Source organism: Mustela lutreola, chromosome 11 (assembly GCF_030435805.1).
Source record: "Mustela lutreola isolate mMusLut2 chromosome 11, mMusLut2.pri, whole genome shotgun sequence".
NCBI classification, from domain to species: domain Eukaryota; kingdom Metazoa; phylum Chordata; class Mammalia; order Carnivora; family Mustelidae; genus Mustela; species Mustela lutreola.
In genome coordinates, this window is record NC_081300.1 from 9,692,675 (window position 1) to 9,704,944 (window position 12,270).

A 12,270-nucleotide genomic window follows, 5' to 3' on the forward strand; every position below is an offset into this window, starting at 1 on the left:
TTATCTCAACACACTCCCAACTGGGAGATGATGCCTGTTCAAAATGAATTAACCTGAAAGCTCATCTGGAAATACTGAGAAGTTAGGTGCATCCTGCTTCAGTGAAGATACGTGGGGTAAAACCGAAAGACCACAATGTCTGTCCCTAATTCATTCACTACAAAGTGGAAATGATCATACTGCTGTGAATAAACCTGAAAAAAAAATCAGAGGTAAGTTTAACTATTTGCCTAGTAGATGGTAGAGCTCAGAAGAATTCCCCATGATTCACTTTGCTCTGGCATCATGAGGAACTTTGGATCCACAGAATGAAAGAACCCCCACCACATGTTTTGTTCTGAGAAAGGGTCTGCATATTTCCTCACAGTGTTTACTAACACTAATTCCTTGGCAGTTTCCAAAGCTCCTTTATGAAAAAGTTACAGGAATCTCTGCATTTGGGCTCCTCTTTCCCCCAACTCTCATGAAGCTAGAAGCCACACTGGGTCCCCTAAGGGACATCCAGACACTTCTGGAGGAATTTCTGTACTTGGGAGTTCAAAGGAGAACCCTTGCTTGAGAATGAACGTCAGCAGCAGAGGGAATGTTCTATGGGAACCCAACTGTTAAAGGTCCAGCTCATTTCAAAAGCACAAGCAGTGTTTACAGAGGGATTGAGAAACTGCTAATGACTTGAGGAACTTTGAAGAGAGCGCAGGAGTCAGGTGAAATATTAAGCACAAAACAAATGATCTAAAGACTGAATATAGGGCGCCTGGGTGGCTCAGTGGATTAAGCCGCTGCCTTCGGCTCAGGTCATGATCTCAGGGTCCTGGGATCGAGCCCCGCATCGGGCTCTCTGCTCAGCAGGGAGCCTGCTTCCCTCTCTCTCTCTCTCTCTGCCTGCCTCTCTGCCTACTTGTGATCTCTGTCTGTCAAATAAATAAATAAATAAATCTTTAAATAAATAAATAAATAAAGACTGAATATAGATACAAATCATAGAGTACTGGAATAATTCATTCTTACTAGGGAAACCTAAGAGGTATTTACAGAGAAATTGAAGCATCTGCGCTAGACAAGGATGATGAAAGAACTGGGGTTCGCTGGGCAGAGGACACCACAGGGAAAAGAATGAGATAAGCATAGTTACAGGGGGACCAAAGCAAAAGCAAGTTTGGCCATTTGGTGGGGGCGGGGGGGGTGTAGAGTTCCGAAGTCGACAAAGTGGAAGAGTAATGAGGTAAAAGCCACATTTCACCTCCAAGGGAAGTTACTTGAAATGTCTTCTGCTAGTTATGGTCTACCATTTAGTTCTACCAAGAAGTGATCTAAGCAAGGTTGCTCTTTTCTTAACGGACGGATCTGTCCATTAACCAAAATGGAATGGAGGTGGAGGGAAATGAAGCTATGACCAATCCCCAACCGAGGATGGGCTGTTCATTTGTGAGGTTTGATGTTTCACTGGATTTCTATGATTACGATATCACTGTGATAGTTGACGTCAGACCCTGTAGGCTCAAGAGGAAGCGGAATTTCAGATTATCTGCGAGAAATTCCCAGTGTCCAGTACAACAGGATTCACAGCTGCTCTGGCAAATCCGAACCCTGGAGCTGCACCCCGGCGGCGTCACAGCGACTGAGACGCTGTCTCCCGTCTGTGGGTCTTCACCGAATTTCGCTTCCCATTTCTTTAATGAGAAAAAGATTCCTTCCACTCGTTTGTCCCACACCGTTTCAGATTTATACTGCCAGATAAATGATTTCAATCCATAAAACGGATTATCCTTTTTGCTTTCCTCTGATCTTTAGCATCGGAGCTCTGAAGTCATCCCCTATTAACCTGGTGAATCGACGCTGTCTTTCTAAGTGACAGCAACCTCGGCCAAGCTGCCTGTCTTTCCTGCTGTCCTCACCCGCTGCTCGTGCTAAGGGTAATTCCTGACATCCCACAGCGTGACCCCGCCTGTTCCCGCTTCTCCAGGTATTTGGATCACGCCCCGAAACTCTCTCCGCCCCCCGCCCCAGCCCGCCCGTCCGCCCTCCGATGACCAAAGGATAAATATCTGCAGGACCCAGGCAGGTCTTTAGACAACTGCGCTTCTAAATGTCCCCCTCCCCACCGCAGCCCGCACCCGCGCTGCTGGAGACACCCACAGACCCGCTTTGGGATCCGGGGATGGGGCGTTCGGCGCGTCCCTGGCCCCGCCCTCCCTCCCGGCTTCCCGAATCGCAGTCTGTGCTCTCCCTACGGCGCCCCGGGCCTAAGGCCCCGCCCACACCTCGTTCCCGCCCCGCCTTCGGCTCGGGTCACAGTTTCTCGCGCTCCCAGGTCCCGAGGCCCCGCCCCTGACCCCGCCTCCGTCTTGCTCCCGCCCCGCCTCCGTCTCGCTCCCGCCCCGCCCATCCCTCGCCTCCCCACCCGCCGCCTACCCGGGCCTGAGGCCCCGCCCCTTCCCCGCCCCCGTCTCGTTCCCGCCCCGCCCCCGGCCCGCAGCGCTGTCTCTCGCCCTCCCCGGGCCGCGCGGCCGGAGCTGGCACGGAGGAGCGGCGGCCGCGGCGGCATCGCGGCAGCGTCGCGGCCTGGGGACCCCAGCGCTCCGCTGGACTCAGCGCCCGCGAAAGCGCCCATCGCGCGCGGATCTGCCTTCCGCGGTGCGGGGCTGCCTGGAGCGTCCGGCGATCCCCGAGGGCGGGCGTGTCCTCGCGGCGCGGGGCGGGGGACAAGCGTGGGGCCGCAGCCTGTTGGAGCGCGGGGGGGTGGGGGTGCCGTGCCCGGGGCGCGGGGAGCCCTGCGGGGGGCAGCGCGGCCAGGCTCCCTGTGCGGAGCAGTTTTCTGCAACTCTCCACCTCCTCCTCCCTGGGCCCAGCGCAGCCGGGAGACCCTGTCCACATCTGCGGAAGGTAAGCGGACTTGGCCATTTAGGGGTCGTTGTCCCCAGACCACAGCCAGAGGTCGAGGCTGGGGAGCGAAGGCCGGGAGCGGCACGTTCGTAGGTTCGAGGAGGCGAACGAAAAAAAAAAATGCAACAGGCGGGGCGGTTCAGGAAACTCCAGCGTTGATGTTTCCTACGGAGAGGAGACTTGTCCAAGACTGAAACTTGGTGAGGCTCTTCAAACCCGAGGACGGGCAGAGGCGACGCTGCACCTTAGTCTGGGTCTGAGCTCCCTCTGGTGGCCTCTCGTGAGGACGGACGCCGAGGCCGCAGGTGAGGTCGGAGCGCCGCTTGCTTGCTCCCACGCGTGGCCATCGTGTCCCCTTTGAGAACCGTGACTGGTCGCGGTAGTTTCCCATACAAGGTGCCTTTTGATCCCATAAAGCGAATCCCTTAACCGGAATCAGGAAAGGTCTTTTCAACCTCTGCTCTTTGTCCCTGAGTCCTTTGCCACCAAATCAACGAGAATGATAGCATCTTTGTTTAACCGCCCTTGAATAAAAACACGTTAAAGGAGTCAAGCAAGCCACAGTTAAAATAAATGCTGCAGGAAAGTTGCATTTGTAGCTTGTCATCTGCCGCCATTCATTGTTCTCCTAATCTGTCCATTTAAAAGTGTAAGAAAAAAAAAAGGATCACTTGAGCTAACTTAGATGGTATTCAGTTACAGATTTTATTGTGATTCTAAAATTTCTGTCAAGAGATTGTAGAACATGTAAGTCATCAGTTCATGTCCACTTCCGGCATATCCGTAGCCTCAGAGAATTTCTTTTTGTTTTTCCTCCAGAAAGGAGTGTCATGAAAAAGGAACAGAAAAGAACCGTCCCTCTTGGTGAATCGGGAGTTTTCTCTCCCAGTTGGTGGCTACTTCATGATTGGAAAAAAAGTACCTAGGTGGCTGAAGAGATTAGATTCTTGTAGTTGTACAGATGAAGCTGATAAAAGAAGACATGAAAATGCTTTCTCTGGGTCGTAATGGGTGATGAGTAAGTAAGCCTGAACAAGACAGATTTGGAATGAGGGCAGAAATTTTGATTTTTTAAAGCCAAGTAGGACTTTGAACACTTGTTGAGGATGTTCTTTTCCCAAAAATGGAAGAAGAAAAAATTTTCAAAGCAAAAGTGTAAAAAGTGGAAGGAGATAACAACCAAGTCGACTTGAAGAATTTCAGTACATCATGAGCTCCTTTGGGCAAACTGCCACAAGCATCGTACATGTGGGTGATTTTTATCACTAGAGATGGTTTCCTACCCTAGGAACAACTTTTTAATTCAGATTCTGGAGTGTTTACTCTTTTTCTTTTCTTTTCTTTTTTTATACTGTGTGTTTTGACTCTTCATGTTAGATAGATTTGTGTAAATGAAGTAAATCCTGAATTTTTAGTGTGTTTGACTATACCACTGTTTGCTATGTGATACAGAAACATTATACAGGTTTTAACATTCCTTGAAGTTTTATTGGAAGCAGATCTGTGTCAGGGACACAGACAGTATAAGTTTTCTCTTTTTGGCAACTCAGCTTGCTTTGAATGAACCGAGCGTCAGCTGGATTTCACAGTACATATGATTTATAGTCTTTGTGTTAAAGGCCTTAAATGTATGTTTTATTCCAGGCAGAGGGAAATACATTGAGCACTGTTTTTGACATGTATGCCTAAGGAAGGAACTCCCCGATGGATCATGGCGTTAATGTTTACAGGACATTTCTTGTTTTTAGCATTAGTGATGTTTGCTTTCTCTACTTTTGAGGAATCTGTGAGCAATTACTCTGACTGGGCAGTTTTCACAGATGATATAGATCAGTTTAAGACACAGAAAGTGCAAGATTTCGAACCCCATCAAAAGCTGAAAAAAAGTGTGCTTCATCCAAGTTTGTATTTCGATGCTGGAGAAATCCAGGCAATGAGACAGAAGTCCCGTACAAGCCATTTGCATCTCTTTAGAGCTATCAGAAGTGCAGTCACAGTTATGCTGTCCAACCCCACATACTACCTACCTCCACCCAGGCATGCTGATTTTGCTGCCAAGTGGAATGAGATTTATGGTAACAATCTGCCTCCTTTAGCATTGTACTGTTTGTTATGTCCAGAAGACAAAGTTGCCTTTGAGTTTGTCTTGGAATATATGGACAGGATGGTTGGCTACAAAGACTGGCTGGTTGAAAATGCACCAGGGGATGAGGTTCCCGTTGGCCATTCCTTAACAGGTTTTGCCACTGCCTTTGACTTTTTGTATAACCTACTGGATGATCATCGAAGACAAAAATACCTGGAAAAAATATGGGCTGTTACAGAGGAAATGTATGAGTATTCCAAGGTCCGTTCATGGGGCAAACAACTTCTCCATAATCACCAGGCTACTAACATGATAGCGTTACTCACCGGGGCTTTGGTGACTGGGGTAGATAAAGGATCTAAAGCAAACATATGGAAACAGGCTGTAGTAGATGTGATGGAAAAGACGATGTTTCTGTTGAATCACATTGTCGATGGTTCTTTGGATGAAGGTGTGGCCTATGGGAGCTACACAGCTAAATCAGTCACACAGTATGTTTTCCTAGCCCAGCGTCATTTCAACATCAACAACTTGGATAACAACTGGTTAAAAATGCACTTTTGGTTCTATTATGCTACCCTTTTACCAGGCTTCCAGAGAACTGTGGGTATAGCAGATTCCAATTATAATTGGTTTTATGGTCCAGAGAGCCAGTTAGTGTTTTTGGATAAGTTTATCTTAAAGAATGGAGCTGGGAATTGGTTAGCTCAGCAAATTAGAAGGCACCGACCTAAAGATGGCCCAATGGTCCCCTCCACTGCCCAGAGGTGGAGTACTCTTCACACCGAGTTCATCTGGTATGATCCTCAGCTCACCCCACAGCCTCCTGCTGAATATGGTACTGCAAAAATGCACACATTCCCTAACTGGGGTGTTGTCACCTATGGGGCCGGGTTGCCAAATACACAGACCAATACCTTTGTGTCTTTTAAATCTGGGAAGCTAGGGGGGCGAGCCGTGTATGACATCGTTCACTTTCAGCCATACTCCTGGATTGATGGGTGGAGAAGCTTTAACCCAGGACACGAACATCCAGATCAGAACTCATTTACTTTCGCCCCCAATGGGCAAGTATTTGTTTCGGAAGCTCTCTATGGACCCAAACTGAGCCACCTTAACAACGTACTGGTGTTTGCTCCGTCCCCCACAAGCCAGTGTAATAAGCCCTGGGAAGGTCAGCTGGGAGAGTGTGCACAGTGGCTTAAGTGGACCGGTGAGGAGGCTGGGGATGCAGCGGGGGAGATCATTACTGCCTCTCAACATGGAGAAATGATATTTGTGAGTGGGGAAGCAGTGTCTGCTTACTCTTCAGCAATGAAACTGAAAAGTGTGTATCGTGCTTTGCTCCTCTTAAATTCTCAAACTTTGCTAGTTGTCGATCACGTTGAGAGGCAAGACAGTTCCCCAATAAAAACTGTCAGTGCCTTCTTTCATAATCTGGACATTGATTTTAAGTACATCCCATACAGGTTTCTGAACAGGTACAATGGCGCCATGATGGATGTGTGGGACGCACACTACAGAATGTTCTGGTTTGATCATCGTGGCAGGAGTCCCATTGCTAGCATACAGGAAGCCGAGCAAGCTGCTGAATTTAAGAAACGGTGGACTCAGTTCGTTAATGTCACATTTCAGATGGAATCCACAATCACAAGGATTGCGTATGTCTTTTATGGACCGTATGTCAATGTTTCCAGCTGCAGATTTATTGATAATTCCAACTCTGGACTTCAGATTTCTCTCAACGTCAATAATACTGAACATGTTGTGTCCATTGTAACTGACTACCATAACTTGAAGACGAGATTCGATTACCTGGGTTTTGGTGGCTTTGCCAATGTGGCTGATGAGGGCCAAATAACCCGATTTGGTTTGGGCACTCAAGCAATAGCAAAGCCCGTAAGACAGGATAGGGTTATTTTCCCCTTTGGATTTAAATTTAATATAGCAGTTGGGTTGATTTTGTGCATTAGCTTGGTGATTTTGACCTTTCAGTGGCGGTTTTACCTTTCTTTTAGAAAGCTAATGCGGTGGATCTTAGTCCTTGTCATTGCCTTGTGGTTTATTGAGCTGCTGGATGTGTGGAGCACTTGCACTCAGCCCCTCTGTGCAAAGTGGGCAAGGACGGAGGCCGAGGCAAGCTCGAAGTCTTCGTCTTCCCGGGAGCACCGCCTCCATCTTCCCGACGTTGTCATTACCTCACTTCCTGGTTCAGGAGCTGAAATTCTCAAACAACTTTTTTTCAACAGTAGTGATTTTCTCTACATCAGAGTTCCTACAACCTACATTGAAATTCCTGAAACTGAATTCGAAATCGACTCATTTGTAGATGCCTGTGAATGGAAGGCATCAGAGATCCACAGTGTGCATTTCCGTTTACTCCGAGGCTGGTTGCAGTCCTTAGTTCAAGACACAAAACTGCATTTACAAAATATCCATCTGCATGAACCCAGTAGGGGTAAACTGGCCCAATATTTTACAGCAAATAAGGACAAAAAAAGGAAATTGAAAAGGAGAGAATCTTTGCCCGAACAAAGAAGTAGAATGAAAGGCACCTTTGATAGAGATGCTGAATACATTAGGGCTTTGAGGAGACACCTGGTCTATTACCCAAGCGCGCGTCCTGTGCTCAGCTTAAGCAGCGGGAGCTGGACCTTAAAGCTTCGTTTTTTTCAAGAAGTTTTAGGAGCTTCTATGAGGGCATTGTACATAGTAAGGGACCCTCGGGCATGGATTTATTCAATGCTGTACAGTAGTAAACCAAGTCTCTACTCTTTGAAAAATGTACCAGAGCACTTAGCTAAATTGTTTAAAATAGAGGGAGGTAAAAGCAAATGCAACTTAAATTCAGGCTATGCTTTCGAGTATGAGTCGTTGAGGAGAGAATTAGCAAAACCCAAGTCGGATGCAGTCTCCCTGTTGTCCCATTTGTGGCTGGCAAACACAGCCGCAGCCCTGAGAATAAATACAGATTTGCTGCCCACCAGCTACCAGCTGATCAAGTTTGAAGATATCGTACATTTTCCTCAGAAAACCACTGAAAGGATTTTTGCCTTTCTTGGAATACCTTTGTCTCCTGCTAGTTTAAACCAAATATTATTCGCCACCTCCACAAACCTTTTCTATCTTCCCTATGAAGGGGAAATATCGCCAACTAATACTAATGTTTGGAAACAAAACTTGCCTAGAGATGAAATTAAGCTGATTGAGAACATCTGCTGGACACTGATGGAGCGTCTAGGATACCCAAAGTTTACGGACTAAATGCTGCAGGTCAGCAGAAATTTGCACTAATCCTTTGCAGCCTGGTTTGTGGATGTGAAGAGTTTGTTTATTCTTGTACTTTGTGTGTGTGTGCGCGCCTGCGTGAGCGTGTTCAGTTTGTTACTTGCACAGAGATTATTTTAAAACTAGGCACCGTATTTGGCCTAGGAGGATTTATTTTTATGTCACTACTTTCCTTGCCTTTGTTTCTGAATTTTTTTTTTTTTTTTTTCCTGCTGAAATGTTCCTGCTAGAGGCATGGATGAGGTTATATGATGGCGGTCAGGGGAGGTAAGAAGATTTTACAGGTCTTTGTCCAGCCGTCTCCCTCATCTGTAACTGTGCTGATCTATCGTGGAACCTCAAATACTGCTAAAGGCCTTTCAATTGCTGCTTTGCCCAAGCATCTCTTGCTTTCAAGATGGACTACAAAAGTTCCTTATCTTTTTTAAAAGATCTTCTAACACAGTTTTCTTGCACCAAAAAAAAAAAAAAAAAAAAAAAAAAATTTTTTTTTTTCCTGTGTATAATGTTCATAATGTTCAGTGATATCACTGGGGGAAATGGTGAGAGCTCCTATCAGAACTATAGAATTCCTTCTGGGAAATACAGATAAAAATACAGAATGAACATTTTTTTCAGGTCCGAAACAGTGATCTGAAAAGCCTCAAGTTTTTTACTTAGAAATGATAAGGAGTCCGTCTTTGAACAATCTGGGTGCCACGGGCTGGTAGAGTATTTTCAACTCGCTTGTCGGTTTAAAACTCTTCTCTTTCTTGCCTCCTTGAGCTACAGCTGGTCCCCTCACACCACTCACACCCTGTCCTTTCCATCACTGTCATGCAAAACAATCCATTATTACTAATTGTTGAAGTCCCGACATTTGTGGGAACTTTTTTTTTTTCCCCTGATGATTAATTTTGCATTAAAGCCTGACACTTAGAATCCAATTTCTTTTTGTGGAATGATCACTGTATGACTCAGAGAAAGCAATGCTGCTGCTGCCAGTGTTTTTTTAGACTGGAAACAGAATTGGAATACTGCCGGACTTATCCTGCATCCCTCTGAATGAGTTTACAGACTGCCAGTGTCTGCAAAAGTTAAAGGCAAACGGGAGATGATGTCAGAGGCATCTGTTTCCTTTGCCATCTGCATCTTATTATAAATGTAGTCGTCATAAAATGTGGTTCATTTTATTTTGGTAGGCTCTGAAATCAAAATGTCATGCCATTAGAAGCCAGTGGAGTAATTAGAATGCATTGGACGAAAACCATGAGGCGATGTCGAGACCTGATGAAAATCTCTGTGCAGATTGCAGTCTTCCTGACGTTTCAAACTGTAGTTTCCCCAAGCTCTCCAACACGTGGGAGTCTGTCATTCTGACCTAGATAAAGGTGGTTCTTTCTCAGTAGTTTGTTATTATGTCAAAATGTGCCTCCAGAGTGATAAAGCTGTGGCTACGTTACGTTCCAGCGACATCTAACTTGGCTGTCATTTTTCTTCTGTGCTCGTGTGAATGCAGACTTCTCCTCCTCCCCTAGATCTACTCCCTTCCCACCACTCTCCCTGCCTTGTCTCTGCAATGTCAAAATGAACGAAATCCTGTTGTATTAATATAGGTTGAGAGGGCAGCTGGAGACCGGATTCTACACAGGTATTCTCAAGGAAGGTTATTCTAACCTATCTCAGGGTTATCAACAAGCCGGTAAAATTGCTACATGGATGGTAACACTCTTTCCATTAATGGTCATAGTCTCAGTGTTTGCTTTCAATGCCCACGATGTGTGATCTCAAACCAGATCAAATAGGAAGGCTTTGAGTTGGCAGTAATAGCAGGTCTGATGAAGGTAGGAATTGCACAGGTGTGCAGAACCTGTGCCACTGCCTTTTAATATTGCAGGAACAGCCCCCCGCCCCCTGCTCCACCTGCCCTGGGGAAGGAGAGAACCAGGTGGAGTATGTGGAGGGGTTGGAGGAGAGGTGGGGAAAACGAAGAAGAGTATTCGTGTGAATGAGCATGGGAACGTTTACTGGGAGCTAAAGGAAGGGGCATATTTATCAAAGTGATCTTCACAAGGTGTCCTAACTTTCAGCCCCACACGGCAATGCCAACAGGAATTGCCCTGGTACTGTCCTCGCCCACCCCACCCCAAGGGAAAGTCTGCTGCAAGAGACCCCTATTTGCGGATTCCCCAGTGAGGAAAGATTATGAGTGAGGGATGACCCAGCCGTTGGATCTGTACGCAGATGTTCACGCTTGGGACCCTTTGCTTTATCACCATCATTTCCTGAGATGACTTAACTCCCAGACCATCCGGGTCCTCTGTCCTTCGACCGTCAGCTTCAGAAAAATTCAAATAACCTCCACACGTAATATTATTCTTACCATCTTTAAGGGGATGATTGTCACTATGTGACACTTCTAAAGGAAACTCTTGTCCTCTCTAAAATTAACTGCTTTATTAACTTCCTCAAACCTAGGCCTAATTGGGATTAAAAACTGTTATTAAAATAATAGAATTTAAGTCTTGAAATTAACAAGAAAAGTTTTGCTGACAGGAGTAACAAATGCAGTGGTAATAATAGGGTTCTCAGTAGTTTGAAAGAATGCAAATCACTCACTTAGGATGAAAGAATAAGGCCATATCCAGAACGGAGTTGACGGTCCTGACATTCTGGAGAGGCTAGGAAGTGGGAAACTCTCTTCAGGAGAAGCAAGATGAATTTATGAATATGCTTAAATTTGATTGATAGAAACCTAGAGAGGCACACGTTTTAAGCCAATGACAAGAAAATGTACATATTAGGCAAGGTCTTAAAAAAAAAAATAATTAGATCTAGGCCCCAAATATTAGTCCTCTGATTGACTGTCTTTTTAAGCCAATAGAGAAGAGTGAGTAAGTGGCTGACAAGAACGGGATGTGAAAGTCCCAGGCAATGGCAGAAGACTCATCGCAAAGTCTTCAGTCCCCTCCACCCACAGTAGTGTATCTTAAAAAATTTCCTTTTGTGGCAGTGTTACCCCTCTGCCACTTACTTTTGATTAATATTATCAGCACTTTTGGGTGTATCCTGGAAGATCCAGCCAATCTTGCTATGTAAAGGATATCCAATTATCTGTGAGTAGACTTTAGCAATGGTTTTAAAATCACTGCGTTTGATTGGCTTGATTAGCTGATGATAATTAGAAAACGATTCACTGATTAATTTAGGAAAAATGTAAATAGAAGGCAATACATAAATACCATTTCCAGAGATAAAGATGCCTAATATAGGATATGTCAAGGAATTTAATATGTGGCCTCTTCACTGCTTATTTAAGTGTTAGCTAAAGCATGTCTAATATATATATAAATGTCTGCTAAGGCAGTTTCTCCCATTATCTGACTAGTGTCCTTCAAGTTGGCAGAAAAACTGTTCCCTTCAAGTTGGCAGAAAAATTCAAGAACTAAATGACTGAATATTCTAAGAACTAAATGACTGAATTCTTGCACAAATGGTGATAGGAACTTCAAACAATACCTCCTAACATTCTCTAACTTGTAGATGTTTGAGCTATAATTTACATGAGCTTGTGTTATATTTAGTCCACATAATGTATTAATTCCATTTCCAAAGATCGGTTCAGCTAAGGCTTCCAAACCGGAGAGAGTTTCGTTTTCATTTTTTTCTTCCACACTTACCCCGTTCTTCAGTGAAGAAAACATAGAGTGAAGATCATAAACTAGCTTATTGCAACTGTATGTATAACAAGACTCCACTATTAATAAATAAAAAGCTAAAAGCAACTTGGCTACAGTTGGGATAATTTTGTAATAGTTCTTTTCAGATCTTTGGGCAGCCCTGAGGATTTTATGTGCAGCGGAGAAGGCAGGGACTTGAAATGGGGCGGGGTGGGGGGGGGTGCGCACTGAATACTGACATTCAGCCTCAGAACTTCAGCCACAAAACTTGATTGGTTAAGTGATGAGCCACGCTCTTTCCCCCTCACTTAATCCCAGTTCTGTCTCTGACTTGGACTCATTTCAGTCTTCTGC

At 45.2% G+C, this 12,270-nt stretch overlaps 1 protein-coding gene across 2 annotated transcripts; it reads left to right on the forward strand.

Annotated features, from left to right (window-relative positions):
- The first annotated feature begins 2,469 nt into the window (after positions 1-2,469).
- Positions 2,470-12,021, forward strand: DSEL (dermatan sulfate epimerase like). Of its 2 annotated transcripts, XM_059139328.1 has the most exons (3): positions 2,470-2,883; positions 3,703-8,242; positions 8,488-12,021. In XM_059139328.1, exon 2 carries the CDS (start codon positions 4,565-4,567, stop codon positions 8,231-8,233), a length of 3,669 nt encoding a protein of 1,222 aa, XP_058995311.1. In that variant the 5' UTR covers positions 2,470-2,883; positions 3,703-4,564; the 3' UTR covers positions 8,234-8,242; positions 8,488-12,021. The 2 variants fall into 2 exon arrangements, with proteins under 2 accessions (XP_058995311.1, XP_058995310.1); XM_059139327.1 differs by having other exon boundaries at positions 3,703-12,021.
- The last annotated feature ends 249 nt before the right edge of the window (positions 12,022-12,270 follow it).